The sequence below is a fragment of the Eptatretus burgeri genome, chromosome 7 (genome assembly GCF_056783735.1).
Source record: "Eptatretus burgeri isolate ZD-2024b chromosome 7, Ebu_testis_v1, whole genome shotgun sequence".
NCBI lineage: Eukaryota > Metazoa > Chordata > Myxini > Myxiniformes > Myxinidae > Eptatretus > Eptatretus burgeri.
The window spans coordinates 56,805,094-56,822,593 of record NC_140967.1 but is presented as its reverse complement, the minus strand read 5'-3'; the positions used below and the strand labels follow the sequence as shown (position 1 = coordinate 56,822,593).

Genomic DNA, 17,500 nt, shown 5'->3' with positions numbered 1-17,500 from the left:
ACTCAATACTGAAAAGACTAAGCATATGCACGTCAATCCTTCTGCTGTGTGTGCTCTACTTACTGTCATCGGAAGTCTGATGGAGAGAGTGAATGACTTCAAATACCTCGGTTCCTATACCAACATGTAGCATGATTTATAATGCAGAAAAGCTCAGGCTTGGGCAGCAGGTCACGCCCTCCACAAAGTTTGGGGATCTCCAATTCGCAAATGGAGTAAGCTAAGGGTCTTCAAAACTCCAGTTGAGTTTATTCTTCTCCATGGGTGCAAATCCTGGACCTTGACCCAAACATTGGAGAAATCACTGGATGGTACCTACGCCAAATTACTTCGAAAAGTTCTGAATGTTTATTGGCAAGATAACATCATGAATAGGGATCTGTATGGTTCTTTGCCCCACATCTCTTCAATGCCGCCTTTGCCTTGCTGGTCATGTGACATGACATGAAAAACATGCAAAGAAAGTTCTACTCTGGAGGCCTGAAGAAGCACGCAGAAGGCGTCGCCCCCTCACTCCCCTTTGAGACATTATCAAGAAGGACACCAGCTTGAGGGGCATTGATTTAGTCAATGCTATGTCTCATCGAGAATCCTGGAAAGATCTCATCATGCCATCATAATAAGTGGATGATATTAACTATAAATAAATAAAATAAATACACCTGTGCGACAGGTTTGCCTCGCTGAGTGGGTTTTCAGTCAAACTCATCAGTATCATCCCATTTCGGCCCTTCAACCTCGATATGGTCAGCTAAGGTGGGCCAGCAGTGGCACATATGCCTCCACATGCAGCAAGTACACTTAAATGCAAATGTACCCATACCCTCAGTCAGTGAGAACACAAGCTAAAACAACAAAACAACAGCTTCCACTCCCAGAATACACAGCACCAAAAACATAGACTGGAGCAACCAACCAACCACCCAACCATACAATATGCACCATTCAAGAGCAAAGCACACAAAACATGTGCAAAAACACGCAAACATCCCTCATCCCTCAGAAATCCCTCATCCACATCTACACATACAAAAAAGAAGAAAAACAACTTCAAGCACCACACACATCCAACGAGCCACATAAGCATACACTGCTCAAATCAACAACCATCCACACATCTCTCAATATCTCTTCCACACTCAGTTACTACCCCTTTAGGGCTGAAAGAACCACCATTCAATAAACCTCAACCTACACTGTTCAACCTGCCTCCATAAACTTCTTTCAAATCCAAAGTGAGGCTTTCAAGAACAACGGGCCACTCTCTCACACATCCTCTATCTTTCCGTTCCACACACTCCGAGTTGAGCATGAAATGCATTTTAAAAATTGCAAATATACTCTCTACAGTCTACATCCACCTCAAATGGCTGACAAGAAACATGCCAACCCTTCTCCCGAGACTCTGCTTCAAGCTCACCATACCTTCCTCTTGTGCACCTCCTCCACGTTTTCTTCTCAAGGTACTGACAATTCCCCAAAGATGACACGCCTTGTTGTACCTGACCAGATGACAATGTCTGGCTGCAATCTTGTCACACAGATCTCTGGGAATACCTTCTTCTTGGGAATACCTTGAAGATCTTCTTCATCTTCTTTCGGCTGCTCCCGTTAGGGGTCGCCACAGCGGATCATCCGTATGATCCGCATAGTGATTTGGCACATGTTTTACGCCGGATGCCATTCCTGACACAACCCTGGTCGCCTCTTACGACACAGGGATAAGGTACACCTATTTTAACAGGGTTATACACCGGCTCAGTATACTGGTACTCATTTCGCCGACCTCGGAAGGATGACAGGCTGAGTCAACCCCCTGGTGTATTAATTCAGTGGCCCAACGGGGCTTGAACTCAGGACCTCTTGGATCCCAAGCTGCTGCCCTAACCACTGCGCCAACACCAGGCTCATATATATATATATATATATATATATATATATATATATATATATATATATATATATATATATATATATATATATATATATATATATATATATATATATATATATATATATATATCCAGTGCTACTGAAATTTTGGGTGCCATATCACATATGGAATGTGATGTACCTCAATGGCATCAAAACCGATACACCGGGGAAAAAATCACAGAACCGTTGGAAAGCTTCCGTAAATGAAAATATCTGAATATAAGTGCAGCCTTATTGTACTCACTGCAGGTGAGCGACCAGAGACAACAGGGACAATGGGAGGTCATGCTGAAACTGCTGCTATTTATTATGTACCTCCATACGAAGCACAGTTCGTTATTGCTTAAGGCCCTGTCATACCTTGACGTTTTAGCCAGTGTATGGCAAGGTCTCAAAATGTATGTAAAACACTGGCATACGCTGAACTATTGATGTTTTTTTTAAGTTTTGGGCATATAATAACGTGTTGGACGTATGCATAACGTATTAGTAACGTACACAGAACGTTTTGATCACATATAGATAACTTATACCAACGAATGCTGAGCGTGTTGTCGGCGTTCACAACCTATGCCCAACGATAGTCTAACTTATGCATAGCGCGCTGCAGCGTATCGCCGACGATCACGTGGCATAGGCTATTCATAGGCTGCGGCTCGACGATTCAAATCCTAACCGCACTAGACATCGAAGTGTGAAGCCGCTGTCACACCTTGACGTTTTAGCCAGCGTATGCCGACGTTTTGATTTAAATTGTTGAGCGGCAGCCTATTAATTATATTATATTATAACTGCACTAGAAATCGAAGTGTTAACATCACCATCATACCGAAGAAAAAAAAAACCAGGGAGTTTGGAACACTGACGCTAACCATTACATTGACGTGTTTCGACTTATAAGTAATGTACAAGTAACGTGCGTCGACGTGTGTCAACGATCGCATAACGTGCCAACAACACGTTACTCATAGGTTAGAAATAAGTTTCGGGTACGCTAAACATTACCTCGACGTGTTTCGACTTATGAGTAAGGCCAAAAAAAAAAAAATGTTGCATTGGCGTAATGGGTCACTGAAAAATAGGGTAGGTCGATCGGGATCTTTTTTTTTTTTTTTTTTCCTAATAAATCCCTCCCAAAATCTCCCCCGGCTCGAGTACCACCCTTTTTGTCGGCGGGTTCTGTCCGAAACACTTCCGGGTTTTTACGATCGCAATCAACAAGATACTTGAAAACGATAGCAAAACAACAAAAATAGCAATAAAATAGGGTCGGCAAAATTTTTCGATAGCAAAAAAACAAAAAAAAAACGTAGGGTCGGCGGAATTTTTAGGGTCGGGCGGGTTACGCCAATGCAACATTTTTTTTTTTTGGCCTAACTTACAAGTAACGTATGTCGACGTGTGTCAACGATTGCGTAACATGCCTACAACTTATGGCCAGCATTATGCGGAATGTGTGAGTCATATGCTGGCATACATCGAAAAATTTCAAGCATGGAAAATTTGTCGAACACCTCGGTGTACTACGACGTATGCCAGCGTACAAAGACATATGCCAGCGTGCTCTTAACGTATACAAACTTACCCATAACGTATTCGACATGTGCCAGCATTTAAGCCAAATTTTGCATACGTCAGGCATACGCTGGCTAAATCGTCAAGGTGTGACAGGGCCTTTACAATGTGAAAGCATACCGCAGTAGTACATACATACATATATATATATATATACATATATATATATATATATATATATATATATATATATTTGTATCTAATAGATATATTATACACATCAAAAAATATCAGTTTCATTATGTCACTGATTGACTTTTCCTTTCAGGCTAACTGATCAAGTCTTTTGCAAGATTCATTGTTTTTTAAATGAATGGGTACAAACTCCTGATTGTGTCTGATTATATCCTTTGGAAAAGGCAGAAATTCCCCTAGCAATTCCTAACCTAGCAATTCCCAATGTCACCTAAATTTGCCTGGTTCCTCCTGGCAGCTCACGTTGGAAGACATCGCGTTGATCGGGCGGCAAGTTGATGGATTGCAGGATAAAGCTCAGCAGCTGGAAACAAGTCAGGCTCCAGGAAGCACAAGCTTTGGCTGTAGGGTGTCACAGCTGAGTGCACGATATGTCGCCCTGGCTGGCTTGGCACAGGTAAGTGGTTAATCATGCCTACTACTGCTTGATTAGGCCACTTTTCCTCTGGGTCATTGCTTGACTTGCCAAAACGACCTGTGATATAAGGCTAAAGGTATTAAAGAGTGATATTCAAAAGCCCCTGAGAATTTAAAGCCACACATTGTTTATTATTACCTCCACTTTGTTTTTGATTGTTTTCCAACAATAACAAAACTTTAATTCCAAAGAATATCGGCAGACAGATTGTCGATAGATAACGATAAGGATGAAATATTTTTCTCTGTTATTTATAAAAGTCAAACTTTCACGACTTCCTAGATGATACTTAAATACACAATGGACAATCTAAGTGTATAATTAAAATAATATTTGTGACAAACACAAGACACCATGAACCATAAATCATTGAATCATTCACAAAATCATTATTTCTTTTCGAAATCCCTCCTTCAAAAGAGGAGTCTGATAAAACATTACACATTGTATGTGCTATCTTTAAACGGTCATAGATATTCGCTGTAATGACTGATGAAACGTCCAGTAATGAAAAGTTTTTTGACACGTGTTTTGAATCCATGGATTACTTGGAATTGCCACATGTCTCATGAGCATTATTACAACAAATGCTCATTTTCCAAATACTGAATAAGGAAATTAAGCTGCACTCAGGAAAATTTGAGTGTGTGTTAGTTTCGCGTTTGATGATATTTGACCAATCTGTGGATGTGAATCGTAGGAATTGAAATGATAATTATACCACATTGATCATTGTCACAAGTAGGATGGAGGAAAGTGAGGGGGTGGAAGTGATGATGAATCGCTTCCACTCCCCGATGACAAGTGGCGCTTGTGCGATTACAAAGATGAGTGCTGTTTCAATGAACCTTTCAAGCAGGCCTGGGAGATGACATCAGTGCTGAAGGATTGTGGAATTTGGTCCCATTCCAAGTTGAGGGTTTTTAAACAATCTATAGTTCAACATTGGTGCTAGTTTTTTTTTAACTCTAAAGATAATAATGCACTCCAAAAGGTAAATCAGCTATTTTTGTTGGATAATTTTTTGAAACATTGAAATAGATATTTATTTGTGGTCCTTTATCTGTCCCATTCCACAGGAAAGGGCACAATGGACCATGCATCGCTTTCAGGAGCACCAACAGTTTCAGCAAGATCTGCAGGACTTGCAGGAGTGGATATCAGAAAGTCAGCAACGTCTGGATAGTTATCACGAGCCCAATGCCGACCGACCTGTTCTTGAGAGCCGCCTCACTAAAGTGGAGGTTAGTGCACTAATCACAGCACATTTAGCATTCCCCACCCCCACACCCTTCCCTCCCAAAAAACGAATTACCCACACACTTTCTGCACCAATCATCAGATTTGGTACAGAATCATCATAGAAACTTCTGGTTTGTGTCGCTACCTTCTCGAGAGACAGTTTTTATTAGACAAGGTCAGAGGTCATGTTGACGATTTCGTAAGTACCAGTCTATGACTGCTTGTTTATTTGTTTGTGAATTTGTTTGTGTGATGTTTGTCCCCCTTCAAAAGGATGAGTTAAGAAGGGTTTTAAAGGCCAATCTTTTAACACAACTGTGTGTTCACTACGGTCTATTTTTTCAGGATTACAAAAAAAAAAAAACTCGAAAAACATTTACAAATTAAAGAGTAATTACGTCTCTTCTTTTGGAAATGTAGACGGTGACTTGCAACCGGGCCTCAATGGCGGTGCACAGAAGTGTTTAAAAAAATAATAAATACAAGATGCAGGGAGGGTGAAATTCGCTACATGGGATGTGTAATGTACGCAGAGTAAAGCGAGTGTTCATTTACATACGTGCGATGTCTAATAAATAATGAAGATGTAAGCACACCTGACGCCAGGCCGAGGCTTCAAGCTTTGGCACGCTCACGAGGCTGTATCCTCAAAATGAATGGTCCCAGAAGATAAAGAAAATAGGGTAACATGTGTGCATGCAGTGTTTTATAATTATGCTTTGTCTTGCTGCAAAACATATCTTTCAGTCTCTGAATATTTCAAATAAAATAATTCCAAACCGTCATTTTTGACGGGCTTTTATACTCGTCATTGATATAATGATCAAATTGAAACTGGTCCTTTAGGATGCATGCCCTTAGTTTCTCAACATCTCAGAACTTTACATCTTCGCCCTGTGGGCCATCCTTGTATTCTGGTATACATTTTGAAATATACCCCTTTGCACTCACTAAACGTTCACCGGATCATCAATGGTATATATTGGAGCTTGTCATATATTGAAGAAAATGGTAAGATATTTTGAGCCAGGAATTAAAAAAAATAATAATAAATCAATAGGGACTTAATCCTTGTGGTGTTCAGGATTGAAGGCCATTGCCATGGAGTTTTTCGATTCTTATTCATATCCTGGTGTTCTGCCAAAAGGCAGGTTCAGTTCTGACTCAGCAATTACTTGGCAAGGGTTGTACTGGATGATTTACCATTGCCTTCTCAGCAGTAGTTAGAGCAGGCATTCAGACTTTGGCCATGGTGCCGGCGACAGCTCGTATGCTCTTCACAGAGGACACAAGGGGATCTTTAACATCCACCAACTAATTCTAGCAGACAGGACTCCCAGTTTCATGTCCAACTGAGGAACGACGCACACATTATTAATGAATCACCCTGTCTGTGAAACACCGGGATGACAGTTTATAATTTGGTCTGGATTCAAACCCATGCTCGATGGTTTCGATGCGAGTGTACATACATCTTGGCAAGAACAGGATTTAAGTTTAACAGCCCCCGGGACATTTGAGTAGTAAAGGCCCCCTACCACCCCTCCTCACCTCCTCCCCCACCACCAACCTTGAAATATAGTGGGAAGAGAAAATTTAATCATTTTGTTTTTATCACATAACCAACTCATTCACCAAGTTTCGTCCGAATCTGTCCATAACATTTTTAGATATCGTGCTACGTATCGTTTTAGCCCGATCATCTCAATGGTGAAAAATCGCTAAAAAAATTATCGGATCCGGATCCGGATTCAGATCTTCACCAAAATCGAATCAATACTTCCTTGTTACATTTCAAACTTGTCCACTAAGTTTTGTCCAAATCCGTCCATAACCTTTTGAGCTGTGTTGTACTGTGTATCATTTTAGCCCCATCACTCAATAGTGAAAATCTCTTTTAAAATCTCTGATCCAGATTCGGATCTTCACCAAAATCGAATCAATTCTTCCTTCTTACATACCGCACATGCCCACTCAGTTTCGTCCGAATCTGTCCTCAACTTTTTGAGATATTTTGTTCACAAACAGAAAGGGGTGAAAACATAACCTCCATCCACCTTCGGGGGATCAGTTTGAGCTTAATTAAGTGATATAAAATTGATAAAGTGATTTTGACGGAACGTTAACACAAATTTATCAAAAACTGGATGGGGAAAGTCGAATTTCTAGCCTTACATAGAAGATGTGACCCCATGTACCACTTCCTTGTCTCTGCTAACTTTAAATAAGACTGTCGTTCTCTTTGTTAATCCAGTTGGCGATTTATTGCAACATCAACAATGAACATGGTCTGAAAGACATAAGAATGAACATGATGATTAATAATGATTAAGAATCCTCTATCTCCCCCAAGTCTTTGGCATGGAAAATACAAGTGTGTGTGTCTTTCGGCATGACAAAGACTGAGAACGAAGAATATATGTAACGAGCTTTGAAGCCAATTGAAAAACTGAACCAGAAACCAAACGCAATGTCAGTAATGGTCGATGCCAGAATCACATGTCATAGTCAGAGTGCCAGGCAGGCTTGCTGGTGCTTCGGCTGAACCGTCCTGGTGCAGCAGCTGGTTGGCGAAGCGCAGGGTGTTTGGCAGCTGTCTTGGGTTTGGGACCACCGACCTGAGGAGGTGATATTGGGGGCACTGTGCTGATATGCCGAGTTACCTGCGACGACTTAGCCATAGATGGGGTTGTAGCATCATCAAAGAGCCGACGGCGGTCAGGAGGGCTTCGGTTGACCCTGGGTGATTCAACAGGAAACGTAGCAGGTGGCTGCTGTGGAGTGGCATCAGAGTTGATGGTGGGATGTTGCGGTGGCATTGGGCTAGTAATGGATGGGCCATAACCCTCCTTGTATTGTGACTGGTCGGGGTTGTGGTGTGCATGATGTTCCGCCAAACCATCGGTCTCTACACTCCAATGTCACTATCGATCGTAAATCTTGGTGGCGGTGTTAGCACACGAATGTACTTTCGCAGGAATTTCCTATTGCGCAGAGTAACCCTTCCTGAACCGTCAACTTTCACCACATATTGGTCAAACTGGCGAACCTCGATGATGATGCCGGTTTTATCCAATTTGAGGGGGAGTGGCCCGGTTTGATTCTGGATGCGAACACAGTCGCCGACAACAAGGGGCAAGAGTCTCTTGGTATGTTCAGACCAGCGCTTAGCGTCTCTCATGTGGCGGTTGCAGAGTGCTTCCTCCCGAGCCGCCAGTCTCATGCCAAGTGTTATGAGGTTTGTATCTGCCAGGCGGTATTGGGATGAAGTCTCGAATTGGACGCCTGAAAATGCACATCGCTGGAGAGAATTTCGTGTCTCTCTCTGGGGTATTTCTATACTGGAGCATGGCACGTTGGAACGCATCGGTATCAAGGCCTCCATTAGGGCTAGTGTTGGCCATGATGAGACGCTTCACAGTCTTGACACCAACTTCAGCATGGCAGTTGCTATGTGGATAAGCTACTGAGGAGAGTCGATGATGTACACCCCAGTCCTTGAGGAATTGACGTGTAGCGACGGCTGTGAATTCAGGACCACCATCGGAAGCTAATTCATCAGGAATACCAAATGTGACAAAGGTACATTTTAGGCAAGCGATGAGTCCATCTGCACCATGTGAGGCTCTCTCAACTATCGGCCAGTTAGAATACCGGTCGACCACCACCAAGTCGTTGCATCCTTTGTAGTGGAAGTAGTCGGCACACATACATTGGAATGGATAATCTGGAGGTGTCAGGGGAGTGGGTGGCGCACTTGGTTTGGAGGGTGCCATCCGATTACAATGGTAGCACCCAGCACGAAGGGCCGCAATGGCAGGGGCGATGCCAGGCCAGAAGATGGAGGACTCTGCTCTCGCAGTCATAGAGGTGACCCCTTGATGGGCAGCGTGCAGAGCGGCTAACACTTCGGCCTGGATTCAGGATCAGCGATCAAGTAATACCGTGTTCATAAATAAGACTGTCGTTCTCTTTGTTAATCCAGTTGGCGATTTATTGCAACATCAACAATGAACACGGTCTGAAAGACATAAGAATGAACATGATGGTTAATAATGATTAAGAATCCTCTAAACTTTGAGTGAACAAGGGAATAAATAATACTTGCTTCATAAATAAATAAATGTTTCGTATGTCTTTTGTGGGCCCCCTGGAGTTTGGGCCCTGGACAAATGTCTCGTTGGTCCTTCCCTCAATCCGGACCTGATCTTGGCCATCCTATCAGCTGAGTTTTTGATCCTAGCCATACATTTTACAAAGTATGACTACCTGTGATGCTATTTGGCTCTTGACTCCTGATTCCTGTATGTAGGCAATGTTGGCATTACGCCTCGAAAAAGAGATTCAGCTGCAGGTGGTGATGTCACGTGGGGATGCTGTGATGCGAAATACTTCATCAGAGGGTGTGCCGGTCATACACAATCAACTGCAGCAGCTTCGACAAGCATGGGACACACTCATGTTTTCTGGCATCCAATGCAAAAGGTCATTTCACAGCTACAACCCCATTTGGTGCTTTGATAAATTTAAAACGTGCTCAGTTTGATCTCATTAGCTTGTTGAGTAATTGCTATTATTTTGCATCCATGTCAGTTGCTTGTCCAAATCAGTAATCTGAATTCTACAGTACTCTAATTCTTTTGTCTTTAGTTATGCAACAACAGAGATTATTGATCTTCACTTCCACTACCTACGAGTGACCAAGGATGGTTGAGAAACAGTTTTTGGTTGCATTATGGTGACTTTAAATGTCATTTCTTTGTTTCACTGTTATTATGCCCTAGAATCATATGAAGCTGGTTCAATTCATCTTCAACATTTTCTTTCCAAATCATAACTCCATGATTTAAACTCGGATAAGTTAGTGTAGAAAGTCACACTCAAACAGTAGAAGTTGGTCATACGGGTTCATTGTTGCATGAAACAGTCAAAGCTAACATTTGTTGTCCCACAAAGAAAAGGAGGGAAGATGTGTATCCAGCCTTAAATTAGTCTAACAGAGTGTTTATATTTTTCTGACCTGTGCATCTCCACAGCCAGCTCGAGAGCTGTCAGTCTCAGTGGGAGAGCTACCAGGAGAATGTGACCCAGTTCAACAGCTGGCTCAAGGAAATGCACAACAGCCTTGCAAGTCAGGAGCACAGCTGCCCTGAGCTTGCAGACAAGCTTGGCACACTGGCCAGAGCTAAGGCAAGCAAGGCCAGATCCCCTGGCATTGAAATCTTTACAACAATATTAATCTGATAGGTATTCATAGATAATATGAATGCACCCAACAAAAACGGTGAACATTGTTAATATACTATAAATGGATGAGGTGTGTGTGTGTGTGTGTGTGTGTGTGTGTGTGTGTGTGTGTGTGTGTGTGTGTGTGTGTGTGTGTGTGTGTGTGTGTGTGTGTGTGTGTGTGTCATGTTTTTGTAGAGTTCCACTGGGGCTTTATGATGTGGAATGTGATACACTGAAATGATCGTCATGATCTCCTGAGTTGATTATCCAAATTAACTACAAAGAACCCGGAAGAATTCCCATGTTTTAAACACACAACATGTTAAGGCGAATAGAGCAGCTTCATCGGTCCTTCCACGGCATGGCATTCTAATTAAAAATATACTAGTACGTGCCGGTAAAAAAAAAATTAATAAATAGATATTTAAACAGCGAGCAAGAAACAACAACCACACAGGCCGTTTCTTTGCTCTCACGTGCCCGTACGTGCGTGGCCAGGAAGTTCGCATATTATTCGCAGTTACGATTATTCACAATTTAGTTTTAATGCCCAAATATTCAATTAGCGCCAACGTATTTTGCCTTTTCGCAATGTCATCGCAAGGAAAAACAAAAAGAGAAGAGAAGAGAGAAAAAAATTACTTCCTGGTTCGGAGCATACCAGCTTACTCTGATGTTAACGAAATTCATGCACCGTCTAATATTAAAACGATCATAACTTGGGCCATTGTGTTTATCTATAAATGCTCATAAGAAATCGAGAAATTATTAGAATACACGAAGTCATCACTATCCGGAAGCCCGTACGTTGTAACCCGTAATGGGGAATGCGACTGAGCTTCCCTTCCCCATCGGCCGCGCCCACGCAACGTGTCTTGTCATTGGTTTGGTAAATAAATGGCCATAACTTTGGAGGCACTCGTCCGATTAATATCAAACCTTGAAAAGGCACATCCTCAGGTTCCCAGCAATATACCTGGCAAGTTTCAATTAGATCGGACCAGAGGTTGTCGAGAAACAGCGGTCACACACACACACACACACACACACACACACACACACACACACACACACACACACACACACACACACACACACACACACACACACACACACACACACACACTCTCACACACACTCACACACACACACATTGCTGGAATTATAGATAGATAACAAAAATAATGATTACATTGCAACAAAGCATATATTAATTAATATGAATAATATTAACAACAATAATAGTAATAGTATCATTCGTCAATAATTTCAAATGTTTAATCCACACCCTGGCTCATACTCATCTGCTCATCTCAAGCAGTACGACAGGCAGGTATGCTACAAGGCAATGAGAACCAATTAAAATTTGGTCCAATAGACCAATGGGCCCACTAGTTAATATAAACAATGCTGTCTCATTTTTCGCTCGCCTGTTCGAAGAACAGAGAGCTATAGCGATACCCCCGTCGTCAGCGTCAGCGTGAAAATGTTAAAGTTTTTGGTGCAAGTTATTTAGAAGCTTGCCATTCATTTAATATGTGTACTGGGATGCTGATATTTGGCATGGTGGTTCCTTTGGGGTATACTATTGATGAAGTGAAGTTGAAATGAAAAAATAATTTCAATTTTTTTTTTAATTTTTGACATGTTTTGAACTTAACTTTTTTGTAGCACATCAACATTAAAGTTTTTGGTGCAAGTTATTTAGAAGCTTGCCATTCATTTAATATGTGTACCGGGATGCTGATATTTGGCATGGAGGTTCCTTTGGGGTATACTATTGATGAAGTGAAGTTGAAATTAAAAAATAATTTCAAATTTTAAAAATTTTTGACATGTTTTGAACTTAACCTTTTTGTAGCACATCAATGTTAAAGTTTTTGGTGCAAGTTATTTAGAAGCTTGCCATTCATTTAATGTGTTTTGTATGTACTAGGATCCTGATATTTGGCATGGAGGTTCTTTTGGGGTATATTATTGATGCAGTGAAGTTGAATTTTAAAAATAATTTCAATTTTTTTACAATTTTTGACCTGTTTTGAACTTAACTTTTTTGTAGCACATCAACGTTAAAGTTGTTTCCTTTCTAATGTTTTTATCTACCACACTATTTTTTACTGATTACAATATACAAATACATATATTGCTTTAAAATTATTTGGATCAGACTTCACTGCAATGCTTTATAAAAAAAAAATTATTAGACTAGTCTTTTAAAAAGAATAAATGTATAAACAGGCGAGCATTGGGTGGCTTTGACACCAACTCTGGTTTTTTGAACTGTTAATAATGTCAGACTGTCTTTTGAAATCTCTCTTCCTTTGTATGTGGCACAAGCCTGCAGTGTAGCATAACTGGTTGAGGGCACGGATGAGCCGCTGATGCGATGCCCTCTGTCGGTTAGTGCAGGAATTTTGAATTTGTTCATGGTGCCGACAAGAGTTCGATACTCTTCACGAATGACACCATGGGATCTTTAATGGCCACCAACTAATGCCAGCAGATGAAATTCCCATTTAACGGCCATATGAAGGACGGCACACACACACACACACACACACACACACACACACACACACACACACACACACACACACACTGATGAATCACCCTGCCTGTAAAACACTTGATGACAGTTCATTGGCAGGGCTGAGATTCAAACCCAGGTGAGACAGCTTAGAGGTGAGTGTGCATACCTCTAGGCCATCCTGTCAGCCCTCTTTTGAAATGTAACTCAAGTGAAGTCGTTGGCATGCCATCACAAATCTTCATACTTCTTCGCTAAAGGCCCGGTCACACCTTGACGTTTTAGCCAACGTATGCCGATTTTTGAATTTTTTTTTCTAAAACGCTGGCACACGTTGAATACGTTATGGGTAAGTTTTGATAACATTGAGAGCACGCTGAAAAACACTGCCATACGTCGTTGTACGTTGGCTTTAAACGTTGTACTTTTTGGTTGTCCTCAAATTTTTTCATGCTTGAAATTTCACGACGTATGCCGGCGTATGACTCACACGTTCCGCTACGCTGGCCACAAGTTGTATGCACGGTCTGCGATCGTTGACAGACGTCAACACATGCTACTTGTAAGTTAATCATAAGTTGAGACACGCCGAGGTAATGTTTAGCGTACCCGAAACTTATTTCTAACCTATGATTAACGTGTTGTTGGCACGTTACGCGATCGTTGCCACACGTCGACAGACGTTACTTTTAAGTTACTCATAGGCTGAAAGACGTCGGTATAATGGATCGTCCTTGCGTCAGCGTCCACGGCCACGGCCAGGACACTTATTTGCAGCATTCTTCAAACTTTTCTTCGGCATGACGAGGATGTTCACATTTCGATGTCTAGCTTGGCTATGATTCCAATTGTCCATCGGCAGCGTCTATTTAAAATAGTCGAGTTTGAGCGTTTTAACACGTTCAGAAGAAACGCTTCAAATTTCCAAACCCCAGCGTCAAAAAACAAAGGCGAGTGACAGCAATTTAAATCGTTCATTGCAAACAATGAAAATAGGTGAGTGGTACCGTTTAAAAGTCGTTGAGTGTAAAAAAAAAATCCAATTGTTGAGCGCAAGCGTCTACTTTCAATCGTGGAGATGCAGCCATTTAAATCGTTGAGTGGCAGCCTATGAACCTACCCGTGGATACGCGGACGCAAGGACGATCCATCATAACCCACACCCTCCCCCTCACACTCACCTACTACTGCCAACATGAACAAACTACTACGAATACTAATACTAATACTGATACTGATACTGATACTGTTACTGCTGACATGGACATCGACTCAAAAAGGAACTCGAAAACACTGTTGGGTTCCCCTTTTATGAACACCATTTTTATATACCAATTCCCAAAACCGCTGGGAACACGTCGTTATCTGGCAGTTGTAAGCTAGAAACACATTCATTTTTTTTTTTGTCGACCGGAAGACGTCATTGGAATACGTCTACATACGTCGATGTGTGTTGGGACTACGTAAAGAATTGGTTCAAAGCACGTCAAACATAAGTTAGAAATAAGTTTCGCGTAAAAAAGACATTACCGCGACGTGTTTCGACTTATGAGTAGCTTATAAGTAGCCTTTGTGGACGTGTGTAAGCGTCCACATATCGTGTGTAAAACTTATCCCCATCGCATGCGGAACGTGTGTCATACGCCGGGTACGTCGTAAAATTTTGAACATGTTTAAAATTTCTTGACGTACTTTAGCGTTCTACTCACATATACCAAACTTACTCATACCGTATTTGACGTGCCCCCAACGTTTTAGACACATTTTTCTTAGGTCGGCATACGCTGGCAAGATCGCCAAGGTGTGACTGCGATGTTGTCACTTCCATTTCTACGGCAGTTATGATTCGAATCGTTGTGCGTCAGCCTTTTAATAGGCTACGTCACGACATCGTCGGCGATGCGTGCAACGTGCTATGCCTAAGTTAGACTATCGTTGGGCATCGGTTGTGTAGGCCAACAACAGGTTCAGCATTCGTTGGTATAAGTTATCTATAACACAACGAAACGTTCTGTGTCCATTACTAATATGTTATGCATACGACCAACTCGTTATGAATATGTCCGAATCTTAAAAAAAAAAAACATCAAAAGTTCAACGTAAGCCATCGTTTTACATACATTTTAATACGTTGCCATCGCTGGCTAAAACGTCAAGGTGTGACCGGGCCTTAAAGCAAGGTTGAAAGATGGCAAAAGGTTCCACAAGGAATGACCCAATATCAAATTTCGTTGGAAATTGTTTTCCTGTTTTGACTCCTGTCACCTGAAGTCCCCACCCCTGGGGCATGAACCCAGGGTTCAAATCCCAAAAGTTGTTACGTACTTCATTTGTCTTGCAATATTGATTACATGGAGAAAGTTTCATTGAATTTTTTTTTTGATGTGCTCATATTTACATTTTTTTTGGTATTTGACCTTTTAACTGCGCCCCAGGGGGTGGGGGACAAATATGATCATGCTCTCACACAATATTGCCATGTGTTGATCATAACTACCAAGTTTGGTGAATTTCTGCACAACCGTTTAGGATGAGATAGCATGATGGACGGATGGACAGATGGAGCAGATTACAATATCCCCCCTTTTTTTTCCAAAAAGCATGGGGATAAGAAAAATTTGAAATCTTATAAATAAAATAGAAGGTGCAAATAAAAATTTCCTCACCAGTTCTACAGCTCCACCGACAATGAGGGCTCATGGGCAACCTCATGACTATTCCATCAGAAACTGGCTAGATGATTGAAAAGAGGTCAACGTCGGTGCACAGTCTCGGTACAAGGCTTACAATTCAACAAGTTTAGAATAGTTTTCCACTTTGGCCACCCTCATTGTTGCTTTGTGCATTGTTGAGGCTAATTTAACCCATCCTTTGTTCCACAAGTGTTGAGGTAAATTAATTTTTTTATACCTATTTGTCATGAGTTATACCTGGTGTTGGCTTAATGGTTCGGGTCGTGAGCTTTGGATCCTAGGATCCTGAGTTCAAATCCCCCTTGGCTCTTGAATTAATACCAGGTGGGGTTGACTCTGCCTGTCATCCTTCCGAGGTTGGCAAAATGAGTGCCAGCAAGTTGGTATCCTATGTCGGAGTGGCGACCAATCCAGGATTGTGCCCAATAGCCAAAGAGACTACTTAGGCAGCACCAATGCTCTGCACAGAGTGTGGTCCCAATGGATGGATGGATGGATGGTCACTAGTTGTGAGAGGTACAGCACACACGTCCACATGTGTGAGGCATATTCATATTATTATAAAAGAGGATGTGGTTTAACGTTGTTCATTCATATTTTGGTTGACAAGTCATCATTTAACTTCCCTATTTCCACAGCTATTCTGTGAAGAAATCACTGGACACGAGAGCATGTTGCTGGGAATTTGGAGTAAGACAACCAGCGTGGCGAAACACACACTAAACCGACTCGAGCTCGAGGAGCTCCAGGAGCGCTATGCCTCACTAAGAAAGCAGGCAAAGGTAAAAAATTTTGAAAATATTGCCTGATATAATAATAATAAAAGCTTCTGGAGGAAGAGGCAGAGACTTTAGAGTAAATCAAGATTGTGGAAATTTGTTGAAATTGCCCTGTTGGATTTCCCATATCAAGCCCTGGCTCATGATGTGAGGAAGCCAGGTTCGAATCCCATTTACCATGCGTGTTTGTACGTTGTCTATTAATGCCCTTAAAACTCATATAAATAGTGCATCAAAATCTACGCATGCCGAGTCCGCCACCTGACTTTTGTGTTACTCCACCACGAGGCTTAGATTAATGTGTAAATTGTACGATTTTTATTTTCTTCTGAGCTACAGGAGAAGGTTTTCCAAATGGAAGAATTGGTGAAACTGCATGAGATCTACAAGAGCAATCTGAAGAGTTTTGAGGAGTGGTTAACCCAGCAGAAAGAAAAGCTTAACCACTCCAATGATGTGGTTTCAAGTGAGAATGACCTTCGTTCAAAGGTTTCGCAGCTGGAGGTAAAACATCCACATGAAAGATGCATAGAAGGGTCAGAGGGGACTGCATCTCCTCCCTTTTCTTTTTAAGAGATTAACACGTTGTTGGTGTGATTTAATATCACGATTGTAGATTCGTTTAAAAAAAAAAATAGAACTTTCAGTGATTCTATCGTTTCACACCACTCACCTCTGATGTCGATTGTGGAAACTTTGATACATTGCACATGTACAGCACCTCTCCTAAACTCACCCTCCTTCCCCCACTCAACCCTCCCACTACCACTGTTCATTTTTTTTCAAAATCCTGGGTTCAATTCCCGATGTGATTTTGAGCAAAGCTGCTTCAATTTTGGCACTTTCCGTGATTGCAAATGCATAAATGCTCATTTAGTCATATTCAATCTTGGACATCAATTTATTT

At 41.6% G+C, this 17,500-nt stretch overlaps 1 protein-coding gene across 7 annotated transcripts in view; it reads left to right on the top strand.

Annotated features, from left to right (window-relative positions):
* The window catches only part of SYNE1 (spectrin repeat containing nuclear envelope protein 1), a 423,352-nt gene that overhangs the window by 187,101 nt on the left and 218,751 nt on the right, over positions 1-17,500 (top strand). For all 7 annotated transcript variants that reach the window (XM_085888569.1, XM_085888567.1, XM_085888566.1 and 4 more), the window contains 6 exons: positions 3,944-4,102; positions 5,203-5,367; positions 9,678-9,850; positions 10,402-10,555; positions 16,453-16,596; positions 16,933-17,097. In XM_085888569.1, the coding sequence (XP_085744695.1) occupies positions 3,944-4,102; positions 5,203-5,367; positions 9,678-9,850; positions 10,402-10,555; positions 16,453-16,596; positions 16,933-17,097 (960 nt within the window). The remainder of the gene's footprint in view (positions 1-3,943; positions 4,103-5,202; positions 5,368-9,677; positions 9,851-10,401; positions 10,556-16,452; positions 16,597-16,932; positions 17,098-17,500) is intronic.